Here is a 19,602-nt window from a genome sequence, read left to right on the forward strand (position 1 = left end):
ATTAACTTGGGGTGGTATGACGGGGTGAGCCAATGGTTGATTCCATAGTGTTTTAACAAGTCTGCAAACATTTTAGAAGTGAACTGACTTCCGTTGTCAGATAGAATTATTTCCGGTACGCCAAATAATAGAAAAATTGATTGTTCTAGAAAATGAACTAGCGTACTCGCCGTCACTCTCCTAAATGGTTGTATTAGTACAAATTTTGTAAAAACATCTGTTACTACTAAAAGGCAAGTGCTCCTAGCTTTGCCCGAAGGTGGAAACGGGCCTAAGTAGTCTAATGTAATAAATTGCCATGGATAATCACAATTCTGTTTTTGAGAACCCATCGGTGGGGTGGTATTTATGTTGGTACTTTTGGACGTTTTACACGGTAAACAGGATTTGCAGTAAACTTTGGTTTCCTGAGCCATTTTGGGCCAAAAATAACGTTCTCTTAGCTTCGCGATGGTTTTTCGTATCCTAAGTGACCTGGTTCGTGGGCTACCCTAATCAAATCACTTCTTTCGCTCATCTGAGGATAGTACTTCCAGAGAAAACGTTTATCCTGAACGGTGTTCGAATCGTGGACGTATTTGAAAATTTTATTGCCTGCCACCTTAAAGTCGGAAAATTTGTTGCTATTTTTCTAATCCTGTCGCGCAACTCGGCGTAGTCGTTGTCTACCGTTTGAAGTGTTTCTATTCTAGATAAACAATCCGCTAATATGTTATCTTTTCCTTTTCTATATTGAATTGAGAAATCGTAGGACTGAAGTTTCAGTGCCCAGCGCAGTAATCGCGAGTTTCCGTTCGTGGCGGAGATTGAAAATAACCATGTAATGCTTTTCGCGTCGGTAATTACAGCAAACGTTGTTCCCTCAACATAATGTCTGAAATTCTCTACTGCTAGGACTACCGCTAGACACTCTTTTTCTGTGGCCGCGTATTTACGTTGGGTACTTGAAAGTTTTTTACTATAATACGCAATTATTCTTCTCCCATCTGGAAAATCTTGTAACAATGCTGCGCCGACTGCGAGTTCGGATGCATCGGTTTCAATTATGAATGGACGATTGTAAATCGGGTTCTCGAGTACGGGCGATGAAGTTAGGACCGACTTAAGTTCTTCTAGTGCACTTTCTGCTGCTTCTGTCCACTTGAACTTTTTTTCCTTTTTTAGAAGATCAGTAATAGGTGCTGTCACGTGACTGTAGTTTTTGATAAATTTTTGGTAAAAACCCATTAAACCCATCAATCTTCTTACATCTCTGATGCACTTTGGACGAGAGTAGTTGAGAATCGGTTCTAGTTTGCTGCTGTCAATGGCTAAGCCATTTTCAGTCAATAAATACCCTAAATATCTAACTTGATTTCGACAAAATCTACTCTTCTCGACTGAGATTGTTAAATTAGCTTTCTTCAATCTTTCGGCGACCTCTCTCAAGAGCCTAAAATGTTCTTCTGACGATTCAGTTGCCACCACCACGTCATCTAGGTAGATGAACACGTACGGCTCTAAATCGAACCCAATTGCTTTATTCATTAACCTACTCATAGTGAATGGAGCATTTTTGAGACCGAAAGGGACTACTTTAAATCGAAATAGGCCCTTTGGGGTTCTAAAAGCTGTCAAATTTCTTGAAGATTCCTTTAAGGGGATTTGAAAATATGCATCTTTTAAATCGATTATGCTAAAATATTTGGCCTTCTGCAGTCTGTGGAAAATTTCATTCATGTTTCGCATAGGATATGCATCTTTTTTAGTAATGGAATTTATTCTTCTTGAATCAAGACAAACGCGTAGTTTACCGTTGGATTTCTTTACTGGTACTAAAGGACTAGCTGATTCACTGGTGCATTCCTCAATAACGTCTAATTGTTCGTATCTTTCTAATTCTTTTTCAATTTTCTCCCACATGCTTGGTGAATATTTGTACATAGGTAAATCTCTCATTTTTGCCCCTTCCATTATTTCGATTTCGTGTTCAATTAGAGTGGTTCTACCAAGTTTAGATTCGCTAGTCCACTGAAAATGTTTTAAAGTTTCCGTTAACTTTTCTCTTTCTGGAGAAGTTAGTTCGTGTTCAGTTTCTATATTTTCAATGGCCTCTTCCGGATTGTTTGGAAGTTCCAGGGAAGGCACGTCGAGTGACTCATCTTCTTCTGGTTGAGCACGATGGAAAAATTGTTCTTGTTCAGTCAATTCTAGTGCACAAACAGTTAAATTAATCTCATTTTCCCTGTTGATATATTGATCTACCAACAATTCTTCCGTCGTTAAATTCCCAATTGGTTCACCATTAACATCTAAAAGGTCAATATCGGTCATTCTACCCTCTCCTTGGATCATTGGGCGAATCTGAAAAGCGTTCCAAAATCCATTCCTAGAATCAGTGGCTTAGAAAGTTGTGGCACAATAATAGTTGGAATTACCCTAGTCACCCCCGCAAATGTATAGGGATGTTGGCGTATCCTAAGCATTCGTGTTCCGTGTTGTCTGCTGTGCAAATTGAAACACTTGCTTTAAACAGTTTAAGACCATGTTTTCGTAAAAATTTAGTTGAATTTAGGACACTTATATTAGCTCCCGAATCCAACAAAGCGATAATATCGCTATCAAAAATGGAAACCTTAATTTTTGGACTTAAATTTGGATCAACTCTGATAGTCAAAACCTGCTTAAATTTTTGAAATTGTGTCTCTTCTATATTCGGGTTTGGAGGAACCTCTTTCTTAAGCGGAATGAGTGGGTTCCCCGAAGAACATTCCGCCTCTAGTTTAACGATTGCTGATGATTACCTGAGCTATTCTGGGTGCGTGCTTGCACCTGTTGAATAGGGTGGTTCATTTCACACGTTCGAGTGGTACGTCCAATATTTCCACACGCGTAACAAAACACTAGTTTAGTTTCCCTGCATGTTCTCCAATGATGACCCATTTTTCGACAATTCCAGCACAAAATCTCTGGATCTTCAGTTACCTGTGCACTTCGCGACTCAACCGATTGTCCGTTTGGTTTTGAGGGTTTCCTATCATCTTTGAACTTCCGCTGAACTGCGTTCACTGAAGCTTCTTCTTCTGACGAGTACTCGTCTTCAAAACCATCCTGACCTCTTACATGCTGAATTTCATTTCTTGAGTGTCCTCCCGACCTGTACAACGTTGGGTCAGTTGCGTCGATTCTGCGGTTAACCGCTAATAACTCATCTAGGTTGTTCACCGTTACAGTTACAAGTTTGGACCTGTAATGGGGTCGCATTTTATCCCATACCAACTCAAAAATTTCCCGTTCAGAAAGTGGGTGTTTAAGACACTGATTTAATCTTTCTACCTCGTTGACATAAGCAACAAATTTTTCACCCCTCTTTTGCTCTAGATCCTTAAGTTGCGCACGTATTCCTCGCTCCCTATTCGGATTTCCAAAACGGAACCTAATTTCCCTCTCAAATCTGTCCCATGTCGTACATCTATGCTCTCGGGTGAACCACCAATCATTAGCTTCCCCTTTCAGTTTGTAATGAATTTTATTCAATAGTTCGTGCTGTCCTACCTGTTCATGTCTAGCTAATTTTCGAATTCTTGTTAAAAAATCTTCAACTTGGAGCGATTTGACATCTCCACTGAAGCTGATGTCCCAGTGCTCAACCCTGGAGTGTCGGTTTCCTCCTCTTGGGTACCGCTCTCTGCTATACTGACGTCTTCGATGTCCTGACTCTGGATATCCCTCCCCTGAATCACTACTGTTCGGTGAAGATCTGTTCCGTCTGAGGTTTCTATTTCTATTTCTCTCCCTGTGTCGCCTCTGTCGATCGGTTGAAGATTCCTCAAATGAATTTTGGTCTCTGTGCCTATGGTTATGCCGACCCCGTCGAGCTGGTGAAGCATCTTTCGAGCGGTTTCGGTATTTGCCTACGTGCCTATCCCGTCGATCTGGCGACGAATCTATCGAGCGGTTTCGGTTTGTACCTCCGTGCCGTTCCCGTCGATCTGGCGACGAATCTATCGAGTGGTTTCGGTTTTTACCTCCGTGCCTATCCCGTCGATCTGGTAAAGAGTCTATCGAGTGGTTTCGGTTTTTACCTCCGTGCCTATCCCGTCGATCTGGTAAAGAGTCCTCCGAAGACCAACAAAATCTGGAGCGATTCCGTGTACCTTTTTCCCCCTGGTTATTTTTATACATTTCATTTTTTCCAACAACTCCTGACTCACTATCCTGAAATTCCCCAAGACCTCCAGATTCCTTCTTATAACTGTTTCCTTTATTTCTACCTTGAGTAGAGTTTAGATCCAGATATTGTTTTAGTAACTCTGCTAAATCATCTTTCGAAACCAGAGGTTTTTTTGGTTTGGTCCCGGTTCCTGTTGAGTTAGTTTTGTCCTTCCCTGTTCCAAAAAGTTTCGGTTTTCCTTTCTCATAATTATGTTTACTATCCTCTCCCGACTCGGTCTCGACTTCATCGAGCCCTTTCTGAGGGGTCTTGTACTTTTGAACTAGCGCAGACTTATCAGGGTTTCTCCATGATTTGTTTGCTGCTTCCTCATCATGTTTGCTTTCTTTGTCGGTCTCAGATACTAATTCAGTTGGGTCATATGTTACTCTTTGTTTATGTCCCCTTAAGATGTTCTCCACTAATTTGCACATTTCCGTACGTTTTATAATTTCGCTATCATTATTAGCCGTTGCTGCTGTCAGCCTTCTCAGAAAGTGTCGCAAACGTGACACGTCTCTGTACTCAAATTTTGTCCTTAATCTTTTATCAGCATCTCCAATTTGTGGAATTAGAATATCGATCTCCTTTAAAATATTGAACTCAGAATAAACCGGAGCTGGATTACTTCTTTCATCCTTGAAAATTGCCCTGAGAAGTCTTCTTTTCTCACTCAAATTTTGATCAGCATCATATTCCCTTTTCATCGTCAACTCGAAATCCACCTCCTCCTCTTCCAAATATTCAGGATTCGGTAAAATGTAAAATCGAACCATTTTGACACTTTAAATTTATAAATCTAAACGAAAGTTAAGAAACTCCAATTCAATATTGAACTGCAACCAATTTAGAATATGGAAAAAAAATATATATACAAAACGTTGAGTTCAATAAAAAAAAAAAAAATATCGAAAATATTAAAAAAAAATAATAATAATAGATGGAGGATGCAAACGCAATATTCGAAAATATATTCTCCCTTCCTTGTAAAGTATCAGAGGGAAAAAAAAAACAATTTAGACAAGGCAATCTCGAAAATGATATTTATCAATTTTGCGTTGGGCGCCAATGTAACCGTTCACCAAACCGAGCTAGGGAAAGCCTGTAACACAGTGGCTTATGCGCCACTCTCAAGTTGAGAGACCACTGGTCATGTTTTAATTGCCCGACTAAGCATGAGGTTTAATTCTTTCAGGGTCGTTAATACGGTTTAAATGCGCGAAACGTCAGATCTGTTCAATACCAAGAGTTGCTCGAAATCAGGTAGATAATAAACAGTGTGGCAAACAAAGCCTTAATCGACTATTTGAATCCAGAAGGTTCACAGCGAAACACTTTTCAACCATTCAAACCGCTAAAGAGAATCGGAAAATACACCCAAACCAAAAATATATCTCAAAATCTGCAACAGTGGATTTGCTGCAAAAAATTTTATATTTTATTACATTTTTTGCAGCAAGCCCATAGATCATTTTTGCCCGCGTGTAAACACGTCAGCGATCTGCAGTTCTCACCAACACATAGAATGCTGGCGCGTCCCCGAGCAACACTCTAGAGAGCACATTATGTTCGCGCTCTGTCCCTCACCATTCATCAAGCGTCCATGGCGCGGTGGTAGCGTTTCGGATCAGCAACCTAGAAGTTGATGGTTCAATCCTCGTTCTGTTAAGATTTTTTTTTCTGCAATACAATCAATCTGCCGTCGGTAATGTCGATAATTGTCGGTAACGGGCAAAAATGTCATACCCCTATATCGCAAAAAATGCATGAGGGCAGATTTCATGCAGATTCTGATATACTTTCATGCCGCCATGTATCACAATCATGCGACCGCCGGTTGGGTGTAAGGAATGGATATCCAAAAACGAACGTAAAGAACGTAAATAATAAAACAGTGTGAGTGATTTAAGGCATGAATTTATTTCTGGTTCCAAGAACCATCAAACTTTTTACTCCGTCGAAACCAAAGAAAAACTAAAGATTTTTCATTTCACTTTCTTTAATCCCTCACAAACCTATCCCCTACAATCTCCCTAGCATTGGACAGCCCCCCGGGGAAAAACCTCATGGCCATGATAAAATTTTCCCACATACCTGCGCAGGTTTTTCGGGCTTACGGTGGTGTGCGTGAGCGCGGCGAATCCGCCGCCGATGAACACGTTGCTCCGATGCCGGCGCCGCTCCGATGAACACGCTGCTGGCAGTGTGGATGTCGCACGACCAGGGGTGTGCGACGCTTCGTGGTGTTCCTTCAGCGCGCTGCAACAGGCGCGTTTAGTAGTCCTCCCAGTGGTCCGCTGCTTGGTAAACGACGAACTCGTTCGGTTCGGCCTTGGGCCGCAAGATGGCGTCTGGGTTTGCTCCGATAACCGGCGTGTTCGGTGTGGTGACACGCGGGGGTCGCTCGTGTGCAAATTGGCCGAATTAAAGGTCCAGAGGATGGCGCGGCTGGCGGAAGACTTCCGGTTTCGGGGCCAGAGAGCACTACGCACGACGAATCGAGCTAATCCGGATTATTTCCGCAGGAAGGGACGCTGGGGTATCAATACCGGCCTTCACGTACTACTGTTTCCGTCTACACAACCGATAAAGGCCACGGGAACCCTCCCCTTGGACTGGCAAACACTGAACGTAATTGGCGCGCACAGCGAATACCGGCTCTCGGCTGTCACCTCTTTGGTGACTTTAAACGACGGTGGCAATTGACGACCACTGCGTTAATTTCGTTACGGTTAATTTAACGAACTTGCCACTCGCCTCTGTTTAGCTACCCCAATGGGCGGGCCGTAACGTGGCACACGAGCTTGCGACCCTTTAATCGCTCCTAGCACAAGATGGCGGCGCTGCCAGGCAGCTTGCCCAAAATCCGAACTTTAACCTCCAAACGACAAGATGGCGACGCTTGTAGCTGATCGCCTCGACGCACGAAATCCGCAGATCCCGCGAAGAAAAATCCAGCCCGTAATAAAAGCGCCGTGGGACGACGCTGCTGTCCAATGCAACTAATTAGCTCCCACAACTCCTAATATAATTCAATTACTTTACCTTTTATTTTACGAAAGATTATTTCACTAAAGAAGTTCGACGCGAAATTTATTTAAGTTTCAATAATTCGAAAGAACTACAAAAAATGGATAGGAAAATATTTAAGTTAATTCACTTCAAAGCACTCGCACCATATACACTTTTACCTTAGAAAAATTGAACGTAAAAAGGAAAAAAATAACTTTTATAAAGATTGCTCGCGACGCGCACTTCTTTATTCCAGCCGCTCCGTAATCGAAATAGACGAGTTGGAAAACTTTTCTAGCCAGCAACCCTCTTCGTCATGACTCAGAGGATTTTTGACATTTGTGTTACCCAATGGAATCAAATAGTTAAGAATAATTCATTTTTTTTTTAAACTAAGTATTTACTGCCACCTATATTTTGAACTGCAAATTTTCTAACCACCCACATGCACACTCTTGGTATTTACAGATACGACCCCGCACGCAAAACTCGCAATACTTTATAGCAAACTAAAAAATACAACCAACGTACTCAAGAACGTACCCATGGTATTTAAGACTTACTAATACTATAACCCTGCAGCCAAGAAACAAGCTTTCGCTTATTGGAAACGAACCTTAGAATATGAGTAGGGTAAAGATGTGCATTATTTCTACCAATTAAATAAAAAAATAAACTATAAATTCCCAAATCAACGCAGAACGTTACACCCTAATAGTCATTTCCCCGAATTCCATTTACCCGAATTTTCCATTTACCCGAATTTTCCATTTTCCCTAATCGTCCATATCCCCGCGCGCTCCTTGGCACCGGGCATTTCCACTTGACCGCGTTCGGGGAAATAGCATTTTATAAGAAAAAAATTGATGGCAATTTTTAACACATCAAACTACATATAATATTTCTTGAAAGGATCGTATTGGCCTTGAATGATCAACTTTCTGTTTGGCTTCATTCAGAACAGACGTAACATTTTAGGGGGGAAAGGGGTGTTGAAAGGTTTGGTACTATTCATTCAATTACAATGAATATTGTTACAGACTTTTTTTTTATATATTCTCAAAACAAATACTTTTTTCTTATAGACATGATATTGTACGATCAGTACCTAGCTGGACTCGGTCACTGACAACGACCGGCGGCTCAGTGACCGACGAAATAGGCGGCGGGCCAGATGCGGGCATAAAAATGTCAAAATCTCTTCCCCCCTCACTTCGTCTCACCATCCAGCTGCAGCTTTGTTGACAAACAAACGGAGCACGCGGTCGCATGATGGCGGCATCGAGCCAGAATTAGGGGTGATCATGTGATTAAAAATGAAAGTTTTTTCAAGAAAAATAATATTTTTCCGACCGAATAAAAAAATTGCGAGCATGTTCAAACAATTATTTCTGATATCGGAGAAGTGATAAAAAAGCAAAATGTTAATCCATAATTTTACTATAAATTGATTTTTTTCACTCCAACTGGGAACCCCTAGGTCTATCCACTACCGTTTCCAATGACCGTGAGAAGATGCCAGAAAATCCAGCTACGAGCTAAATCCACAATAATAACAATGCAATTGAAGTTTTGTTACACAGCAAAAAATGTAGTAAACGCAAGCATGTAATAATGATTTGTGTAGTCAATTTTATGTAATATTACATAGCTTTTATGGAACACATTTTGTATTTTTGCCTAACACCAATTACGCCTAAATTGTGTAATATTAACAGCCTTTTTAATTAATATTGCATACGCGTGTTTCCTCATGTTTAGCTGTCAAATTTTTCCACCATCAGTAATCAAAACAAAGCGTTCCAAGTCGGCCAGCTTCAAGGAGGCGTTCCAGCAGATCGAGGACTTTATCGCCAACCCGGAGTACTCTACGCAACTGTTGACGGGCGAACTTGACAACCGTCCCGAAACGGACGTCGAGTTCAACAAGCTGCGCGAGACGGAACAACACGACGACGTCGAGTGCGCTGGAAAAGGCCTAACGACGAGGACGGTGCGGTTTCAGTGCGTTGGTCAATCGCCAACTAACTCACCGGGCGGGACTGTTTTTCGAGAACGAACTGGAATGTAATGGCCGAAGATCCTACGTTGCATAAAAATGGCTCACTGCTTCGGGCGTAAGCTGTGATAGTTCCCCGTCGCCGTTACTAATCATGGATCTGCTGCGGCATCACTCGGAGTTCGAGCAGCTCGATCGTTCCGGTCCGTAGGCGAACTCCACCGTCCACATGCTGGAGTATTCCGACGCCAACGATGTAATGAGTTTGGCGCAGTTCAGGACGCTTTTCACAAAAACTGCTCCACCCGACTATGGGACGCCACGTACACGATCCAAGGCCCCCTGACCTGGCGACGGTTCCATCGCCTGCCGGACGAGGCACAGGCCAATGCGAACCTCAACCCGTACCAAACTGACTCTGTCCCCGTACGCCAATACTGGGACAAACTCCTGCATGAGCCGTACTCAAACGCGCGGGACAATGCGCAAAAGTCTTCCGCCAGGAAAAAAGTTTGTGTCTAACTGCCCATTGAGTTGAACCCGGATAAAATGCTTTGTTTTGTTGTCTTTTTTAGGTTTAAATTTTGTGTGAGCGATGTTTAGAGGGATTTTTAAACCTGGATGTTGTCCTAGGTCCAACCTCCAAGGCCAACGCCTTCCTCAACAAAACCAGGGCCATCGAGGACATTTCCAGCACGCCATCGCCGAAGCGCAAGTTTATACAAATATCCGGCGACGTGTAGTCGCTAGACCTGTACATCTTCTCGCCGGTGCGTCGTAACGTGCCCGCGTCACACCTATTGAACCACCCCGTAGCAGTGGCGCGTCTTTTCACGCCCGGAATCAACATTCAGACCTCAAATCTGAAGTTCCTTCCTCGGGCTCGGCATCATGGGCTGCGGTATCGTAAAGACCCTGCTCAACTCAGGCCACTCGGTTGTGGTGTGGAACCGCACCGCCAACAAGTGCCGCAAGCTCAGGAGGCGGGCGCCGAGGACGCTGACACGCCTTCGGACGTGATTGAGTTTACGGACGGGACGAACTCGTGCGTGTCGGATCCGCAAGAAGCGAAGGATGTAAGGCACTTCCTTGAGTGATTTCTGGAATATGATCTCACTTTTGTTGTTACAAATTACAGCTGGTGTTCGGCAACTGTTGCGTCATGTCGGCCAACCTCGTCGGCAAGGGCTTTGTCCAGATGACCGGCGGCGACCCGGAAAAGTCGCAGGACATCGCCAAACAGATCATTTGCAAAGAGGCCGGTACCTGGATGCACAAGTAAGCGTGAAACGCGGACCTCGCTCCAGCCCAGATTATAACTAGGATCTTTTGTCACGGAAAAACCAGATTCAGAGCTCGAAGAACCAAGCCAAGGAGGGCACGCTGATCATCCTAGTCGCCAAGCAGTTCGGTTCGAAGAGTGCCATCTCGCGCAACACGTTCTACCTCGGTGACATGGTCAACGTGACCAAGATGAACCTGGTGCAGACGATCCACGGCGTGACGCTGGCCGGCATCGCGAAGGGACTGTAAGTTTCGGTGATGCAGCATGCGGCAGCCGCATCTGCGAATGGAAGTTGGATCAACCCTCAGGACGGTCTCTTCTGCTCTGTAGTGGGTCAACACAAGTTTTGTGCCAGTTTTTACTGACTCATATTACAAAGTTGAGGCAGAACAATTATTTATGTTCTACTTCTTGGGCGACCTACTTGTCACCCAAATTCAGTAACACGATCATCAGCAGAATACTCGTTTCCTTGTTGATATTTAACACTGACCCTCTTTATGGGTACCAGATGTTGAACAAACAGGCACCGAGCATTCGGCTGTTTACAAGTTACCACCCGAAGAGTGCTTCGAGGTAAATAACTTGTATGACTGACTCTCGCCATCTCTTTCTGTACGTTATGTAGATGTAACGTGAGTACATTATGATTATGTAACTAGACTTAAGCAGGGTAGTTTAAGTCCATGACAAAAATAAAGAGGCATTCTAAAACTGGAAGTCGAACTGGTTAGATTTCTTTTATCACCGCCCGCTCCTAACAATTCATGGCGATCCTGCCAGGAGCCGCGGATCAGAAGATGCCAGGACCCGCGGATCAGAAGATGCCAGGAGCCGCGGATCAGAAGCTGCCAGGAGCCGCGGATCAGAAGATGCCAGGAGCCCGAGTTAGAATTTTGCACGCCACGCCGTAGTGAATCGATGCGTGCCTGGAAGTTTTCGCGCCGCGTAGTAGTACACAGTTAAAACACCGCAAGTGAAACGAGTTTTTTTATTTTTTTCCTCTGCATAATGGGTAATGAGAACACAACTCCAAAACCCCGGTGCACGAAGACATAATTCGCATCGTAAATGCGAACGTGGCGCAAACGGCGCACCTAGAAAAAACCGCGAACGCAACTTCAATACTAGCCTACGCTGGTATAACGATCATCGTGTTAGGACTACTGTATATTTTATGCAAGTTAGTCATTCGCTATGAACGATTGAAAACCGAAAACAGAATAAAAAAGGTTGTATCGTTATCAAACATCTTGACGGAAAATTGATCAGTGAACTGACCCTCATCGTGCGCGAGGCCGATCGTCCAGGATCAAAGATTCAGCAGCAGAACCAGCACCAGCAACAGCTCCGACAGCAGCAGCAGTATCAGCAGCAGATGCAGATCATCTAGAAGGAGCGTTGGTTGTGGGTACGGACAGTACCGTCACAGCCCGGAAGCAGACCCTAAGGAGAAATCATCCGCGAAATATCACATCAGCAAGGGGAGCGTTGGTTGTGGGTATGGACGGTACCGACACAGCCCGGAAGCAGACCCTAAGGAGAAATCATCGAAGCGTCGGGAAGCGTCGGTTGTGGGAACGGTCGGTTCCATCACAACCCGAGAAGCAGGCCCTAAATGAAAATACCCCGGATCGACTAAGCACGTAAGCACATCATATGGATCAGTACTTTGAAAGTCTGACCAAAATTATAAAAAATTTGTCAAAGGCTCCGACAAGGAGATATAAAAATAAAACGCTAATTGAAAAATTGGAAAAAGCGAAGCAAATATATGATTTAGCATTAACTGAGATCGAACTCTGTAAAGAGTCAGACCAAGAAAAATTATTAAAAATTTACGATACATATATGGAGAAGTATATACAAAATTAACAGCGAGGCTCGATAAAAATATTGAACCACTTTCTTTTAAGAATTTGGTAAAAGTTATTATAGCCTTGAATGATTTATATAAAAAAGTGAAAATGGCGACTGCTTTAGATTTGTCATTAGCTATTCGCGTCGTGGGTAAATACGATGGCGACGCAGCCGAGTTGGAAAACTGGCTCAACGACGTGACGGTTCTCCGAGCGGGGCAACCAACGGTCGATGAAGCGGTGTTTGTTCAATTTATGAACAACCGTTTAACTGGTGCCGCCCGCGGTGAGTTAACGGGAATAGCTACCATTATAGAGGCACGGAATACTCTAAGATCCCGATTTGGGATTAAATTAACCCCAGTTGCCGTGACAGCCGAGTTACGGGGTTGAAACAAAAGGCAAATCTTTAGTCGATTTCGGGAATGAAATCGAAAAAGTGGCAGCTAGGTTAGCCGCAGCGTGGGTATCGAAACAACCACAACTTTTCCCAACTGAGGCAGCCACGCGGCCCATAGTCGAACCAATTGCTGTAGAAGCTTTTATAAATGGTCTTAAGGATCAATCGAGAGTATTGCAAATGCGGTCAAGAAATCCGGAAACCTTAACCAAAGCATTGTCGGATGCTCTGGAGATACATGCGCAGCCCATGCCCGAGGAAGTCATGTGGACCTATGCCAGTTATAGTAACCCAGGCTTCAGAGGCCGTGGTCGTGGAAAGAAAGGCAAATTTAGAGGGAACCGTGGTTTCCAAAATAATAGAAATTTTGAAAATCAAAACGATTATAACCAGCAAGGTTACAACCAGCAAGGTTATAACCAGCAGCAGCAGGGTTATAATTCGAATCGAGGCCACAGAGGAAATCGAGGTTACCAACATAACCGCGGAGGTGGAAATCGAGGAGTCGCGAATGTGGCGCAGGGAGAACTTCGCCCTCAGCAACAACAACAACAACCTCAGCAACCACGTGAAGAGGTTAATGTAGGCGAGTTTTTTCGTGCATAGTTCAAATGCCGAAAGAGCCCTACGCCTAAAATTTAAAATTAATAACTCGGAAATTTCGTTAATAGTAGACAGTGGAGCATCTTGTTGTCTACTAGACATAAATTATTTACCCCAAAATTTTCGTGAAAAAATCAATGCTACGCAGTCCATAGAGGTTCGTGGTTTAAATGGAGTCACGCACACTCTTGGCACTGTATCATTGTTTATAGAATATAATGGTTATGAATACCCCATAACATTTCATATTGTTGAAAACCTATCACCTTCTATAGTAGGATTGGTTGGAATGAATTTTTTAAGAAAGTTCGGAGCAGTAATAGATTTTGAAAATTCTACTATGATTTTACGGGAACCATTGTTCCATGAAAACTTCGTTATACCCGCAAGAACGGAAGTAGTAACATTTATTGAAACAAGTTTTAAGGAGGATTTAGTTATTTTAAATCAAGAAATAGAACCTTTAGTTTTTATAGCTAATGCGTTAGTTTCTCCAGTCAACGGAAAGATTCCGGTTAGACTGATGAATTTGAAAAATAAAGCCGTAAAGGTAAATGACTTGAAACTTTTGGCCAAACCTTTTAAAAATTATGATTTGATAAAAATAGGTAGTGCTTATCCTCATAATGTGGACAGAGCAAACAAACTTTTATCAGAATTAAATTTTGATGGAATTAATGAAAAAGATAAAGTTGAAATTACTAAACTTTGTTTGAAATTTAGTGATATATTTTGTTTAACAGATGACAAAATAACTGTTACAAAAATTTATCAGCCATCTTTGAAAGTAAAACCGGATACACAACCAGTGTATACCCGTCCATATAAGTTACCTCAATCTCAGCGTGATGAGGTACAGAGACAAGTTGATAAGATGCTAAACGACAATATAATCGAAGAGACTGTATCAGAATGGAATAGTCCTTTGTTATTAGTTCCTAAGAAATCAACTGACGATAGTAAAAATGGCGGTTAGTCATAGATTATCGTAAGTTAAACAACGTTTTACAGGATGATAAATTTCCACTTCCAAATATTGAGGAAGTTATAGAATCTTTAGCAGGAGCAAAATATTTTTCGCATTTGGATCTAACTCAAGGTTATTATCAATGTGAGATAAGACCGGAGGACAGATCCTGTACTTCATTTTGTACTAATAGGGGACAGTACCAAATGACTCGTCTACCTATGGGTTTAAAAAATAGTCCTTCAATTTTCTCAAGATTGATGACCGTTGCAATGGCTGGTCTCAATATGGAAAGGTGTTTAGTTTATCTTGATGATATAATCGTCTTTGGCAAAACACTTGAAGATCACAATCGAAATCTTTTTGATGTTTTCGAACGATTACGACAAACTAATTTGAAATTAAACCCGTTGAAATGTAACTTTTTGAAGAAGGAGTTGATCTATTTGGGTCATACTGTTTCTGAAGAAGGTATCAAACCAGATCCTTCGAAAATTGAAATAATTAAAAAATGGAGCAGCCCTAAAACGGCTGATGAAGTAAAGAGATTTGTAGCTTTTTCTAATTACTATAGAAAGCACATCAAAAACTTTGCCAAACTTTGCAGTCCTTTAAATAGACTAACAAGAAAGGGTGTAGATTTTGAGTGGTCGGAAGAATGTGAAAACAGTTTCCAGCATTTGAAAAATTGTTTTATTACTCCACCAATATTAGATTATCCAGATTTTTCGGATAAAAACACATTTACTTTACACACAGATGCATCAGGAAAAGCTATTGGTGCTGTTTTAAGCAACCAAAATGGTAGACCTATTGCATTTGCGAGTAAAGCATTGAATAAAGCTGAGATAAACTACAGCACAATTGAAAAGAACTACTTGGAGTGGTTTGGGCAATCAGACATTTCAGACCATATTTGTATGGGAGAAGATTTGATGTTTATTCAGACCACCGTCCTTTAGTTTATTTATTCACATTAACTGACCCTTCGAGTAGATTAACCAAATTTCGGTTAGCACTCGAAGAATATAAATTTGATGTCATATACAAAAAGGGATCAGAAAACGTTATAGCGGACGCGTTGTCACGTATTTCTATTGAAGATCTCCAGGCACTTACGCCTCAAATAAATTTTGTGTGTACAAGAGCACAAAATAAAAATAAAATTAAATCAGCTGAGAAAAATGAAGATAAAAGTGAGGTTGCAACAGATTACATACAAATCCAAATTGGAAATAATGAAAATGAATTTAAGATTGAGGATGGAACTCTGATTATTAACCCTAAAACGTCAATATCTCACCTACGGGGAGTATTGAAACGACTAGTGGTGTTTACAGAAAAGAATCCGATAAAAGGCCTAGTCATGCAAAATACGCAGACATATAAAAAAATAAAAGAGCAAATAGAAGCTCTAAAAATAAATGGCATGCCACCTATCATTGTAATAGGAAATGAAATAAAACATGTTGAAAATAAACATGAGCAACAACTCATCATTAATAATTACCACATATTGCCAACTGCAGGGCATGCTGGTATAAAACGAACACAAAATACCATCAAACAAAGATATTACTGGAAATCCATGGACCAGGATATCTCAAATTTTATTAAAAAGTGTGTGAAATGCCAACAAAATAAGTCTTTCCGCACAAAAGTACCTATGACAATGACAAGCACAGCAAAAACTGCTTTTGAAAAAATATTTTGGACATTGTTGGTCCATTATTACCAGACGCCTACGGGAATCAGTACATACTGACTACCCAGTGCGATCTGTCAAAATTCATAACTGCAACGCCAATTATTGACAAGTCAACAAATGCAGTGGCCAAAGCATTTGTTGAAGCAATAATTTTAAATTATGGCGTTCCCGACCAAATATTGACGGACAGAGGTACAGAATTCATGTCCTCTGTTTTCACAAAATTTGTGATATGCTGAAAATTGAGAAACTCAATTCAACAGCATATCACCATGAAACAATTGGAGCGTTAGAAAATTCGCATAAAGTGCTTGGGAATTTTCTACGAATCCAAACAAATAATTCTTATGGATATTGGTCTGCTTGGGTGCCGTATTATAAGTTCGCTTATAATACTACGGTACACAGCGCAACTGGAAAACTCCATTCGAATTAATATACGGGAAATTATGCAATTTACCCTCAAGCATACAAGATGAAACGGAAATCAGTCCAGTCTACAACATAGACGACTATTCCGCTATTCTTAAATTTAAATTACAGACAGCTCAAAAGCAAGCTAGAGAAAGTCTGTTAAAATTTAAAGAAATGAGAATTGCTAAAAATACCGGACATGACGATAAAAATCTATATAAATCTAAAGATCTAGTACTCATTAAAAATGAAACTGGTTCCAAGTTGGAACAGAAATTTGAAGGACCATATGAAGTTCTAGAAGATTTAGGAAGTAATCTAAGAATAAAAATTAAAGATAAAATAGATATTATTCATAAGAATCGAATACGAAAATTCATCTAAAAAAAAAAATTGAAGGAAAGCAGAACAAGCAGTAAATATATAAAACCACAATACACTATTATAACATAACACACTACACTTACATATATTATAACATCAACACATACTTACATATAGTACTTAGATTAATTTTCAAATAGTATTAAAAATTATCACTATAGAATAATTTTTAATTTTTCCCAGAAGAGGCGTGTAGTGGGTCAACACAAGTTTTGTGCCAGTTTTTACTGACTCATATTACAAAGTTGAGGCAGAACAATTATTTATGTTCTACTTCTTGGGCGACCTACTTGTCACCCAAATTCAGTAACACGATCATCAGCAGAATACTCGTTTCCTTGTTGATATTTAACACTGACCCTCTTTATGGGTACCAGATGTTGAACAAACAGGCACCGAGCATTCGGCTGTTTACAAGTTACCACCCGAAGAGTGCTTCGAGGTAAATAACTTGTATGACTGACTCTCGCCATCTCTTTCTGTACGTTATGTAGATGTAACGTGAGTACATTATGATTATGTAACTAGACTTAAGCAGGGTAGTTTAAGTCCATGACAAAAATAAAGAGGCATTCTAAAACTGGAAGTCGAACTGGTTAGATTTCTTTTATCACCGCCCGCTCCTAACAATTCAGCTCGAGGACACCCAGAATCACATAACCTGAACCTTCTGCTGCGTGGTCTCACCATCCACATCGTGTTGTTTTCCCCCAGGATCAGCACGGATCTGGAACGGGAAACGTTGGTTTCGAGTTCGGCAATTACGTCGATGGCCCCAGAAAGCATTCCGCCGACCCAGCAGCAAATCGTTCGCGAGCAGCGAAAAAGAACATCAAAGATCCGGAAAGCGTTGAAGATCCGGCCCACAATGGAACATTGAAATGTTTGTTCGAAAATAATGCAATCGACCTCTTTGCGAAGAAAAATCATTCAAAATGTAAAAAGACAATAATTAAGTAATTAAGTTCAAGTGTTAAAGAGAAAATTATAAGCAATATCGAGAATAAAAATTTCGTTTGTTTTTGTTTGACATGACATTTCAAGGTAGAAACCAATTCGATATCTACCCCTGGTCCCAAAAATGGGCTCTGTTTAATATTACACATTTTTGGGTGTACATTCATGGATGTAATTTTAAGTGTTTTTTTTCACAAAGGTGATGTGCATGCTTTTTGATGCGATTTTACCATCGGATTTTTTTTCTGTGTATCATTTATGATTCAAAAAATATACCGTGCGATTTTCGTAGTACAGAACCCCGTTCACACTGATCATTTTATTCAAATTGCTGGTTTGGGATTTGGCGAAGAGTATCTTCAACATAAACTTTAAATAAAATTTGTACCAGCCTTATGTATTTATTTGTTCGATTTTTGGGTTCTTAAACAAAATTCGAAAAAAAGACAAATTTCCTTGCAAATTTCTCAAAAACAGCATCTAATTATGCGGTTAAATACAAATGTTAAATGAACAAAAAAAATCTAGTACAGTTTAGACTCGATTATCCGAAGGCCTCGGAAAAATTTCACTTAGGATAATCGAAACTTCGAATAATCGAATCACGAAAATAAATAATTTTTCGATGCCTAATTTTCTATTTTCGAGCTTAAGTATGACCCCTAAACTACGTTAAAGTGATTTAAAACTTTTAAATCAAAGATGGCGACCAATATGGCGGTGTTGAAATATTGAAAAAAAAAATGCATTTTATTATTTAATAGGCAATCAACTATTCAAATTTGACTAAAATGGGGTTGCAGAACTCAAATTTGATGTTTAAAACAAGAAAAAGAAAAAAAAACGAAAAAAAATGTTTGTTCGTGATTTGATTATCCGAAGTCCCATACAAACCTTCGTATAATCGAACTTCGGATATTCGAAACTTCGGATAATTGAGGCTTCGGATAATCGAATCTGGACTGTAATTGGGTCTTAAAATTAAAATTATATTTGTGATATTATTGTAAACAACGATAAAGCTTTTTTCTAAGTACAATGACCCTTTGAACGACCGCAAAGGATTTCAAATGGATTTTTAATTCAATTTTTAAAAAATCACTCCACGGCCCTTCTTGGCAGAAAAGCTCCTACTTGACAGCTCGTTCCAAGGGGACCGTAGTTGATCCATCGAAAAAATGTTGTCTTGTCAATAACTTTTTGTTGCATAAAATTAAAAAATTATAAAAACGTTATCAGAAATGGTTTTTAATCGTGTTTCTTACCGTTGTCCATAAAAAATTACAATTTACAACATTTAATCAACAGCATACTCGAAAAAGCGGTTTGTTCGGTAAAATCGAGAAAGAAAATAACTGTTAGTCATGGAAAAAGGCCTGAGCGAAAATGATGATCAGGGGATATAAAAATTCGGGAAAATTTAAATTTAAATAAACGGCAATTGGCGTAAGTGTCACTTCGGGGAAATGGCATTCGGGGAAATGGCCGATTAGGGGAAATGGCATTCGGGGATACAGCCAATTAGGGGAAATGATATTCGGGGAAATGGCATTCGGGGATGTGGCTGATTAGGGGAAGTGGTATTCGGGGATGTGGCCAATTAGGGGATATGATTTTCAGGGAAATGGCATTCGGGGAAATGTCATTCGGGGAAATGAGCTAGACCCAGGCTCTACTCCCTAGCATTGCTGCATCTGCACTCGACTGCCACGCGTTGAAGTCACGTCCGTCCGATCAGTACGTTGGTCATCCAGCTATCCAGCATCTGCTGAAATTGCTCGGAAGCACCTGGTCATCTGCTGGGTAACTTGAGGAACAGGCT

At 40.8% G+C, this 19,602-nt stretch overlaps 2 protein-coding genes and 1 long non-coding RNA gene across 8 annotated transcripts in view; 2 read left to right on the forward strand and 1 right to left on the reverse strand.

The window, feature by feature from the left end:
- The window catches only part of LOC6053318 (ionotropic receptor 25a), a 424,911-nt gene that overhangs the window by 19,376 nt on the left and 385,933 nt on the right, over positions 1-19,602 (forward strand). The gene's annotated exons all lie outside the window — the stretch shown is intronic.
- On the reverse strand, positions 7,161-7,501 carry LOC119767720. The gene is made up of 3 exons (XR_005277671.1): positions 7,384-7,501; positions 7,238-7,313; positions 7,161-7,178 (listed from the first exon to the last, which is right to left on the reverse strand). It is a non-coding gene; the product is annotated as an uncharacterized LOC119767720 (long non-coding RNA).
- Positions 8,767-10,273, forward strand: LOC6044142 (putative oxidoreductase GLYR1 homolog). The gene has a single exon (XM_038257000.1). The coding sequence runs from the start codon at positions 8,958-8,960 to the stop codon at positions 9,273-9,275; it is 318 nt and encodes a 105-aa protein (XP_038112928.1). The 5' UTR covers positions 8,767-8,957; the 3' UTR covers positions 9,276-10,273.

The sequence above is a fragment of the Culex quinquefasciatus genome, chromosome 2 (assembly GCF_015732765.1).
Source record: "Culex quinquefasciatus strain JHB chromosome 2, VPISU_Cqui_1.0_pri_paternal, whole genome shotgun sequence".
In the NCBI taxonomy this organism is placed as follows: Eukaryota; Metazoa; Arthropoda; class Insecta; order Diptera; family Culicidae; genus Culex; species Culex quinquefasciatus.

Coding starts and splice junctions, on each gene's coding strand:
- LOC6044142 (XM_038257000.1), top strand. CDS start 8,958: ATGTTTAGCTGTCAAATTTTTCCACCATCAGTAATCAAAACAAAGCGT.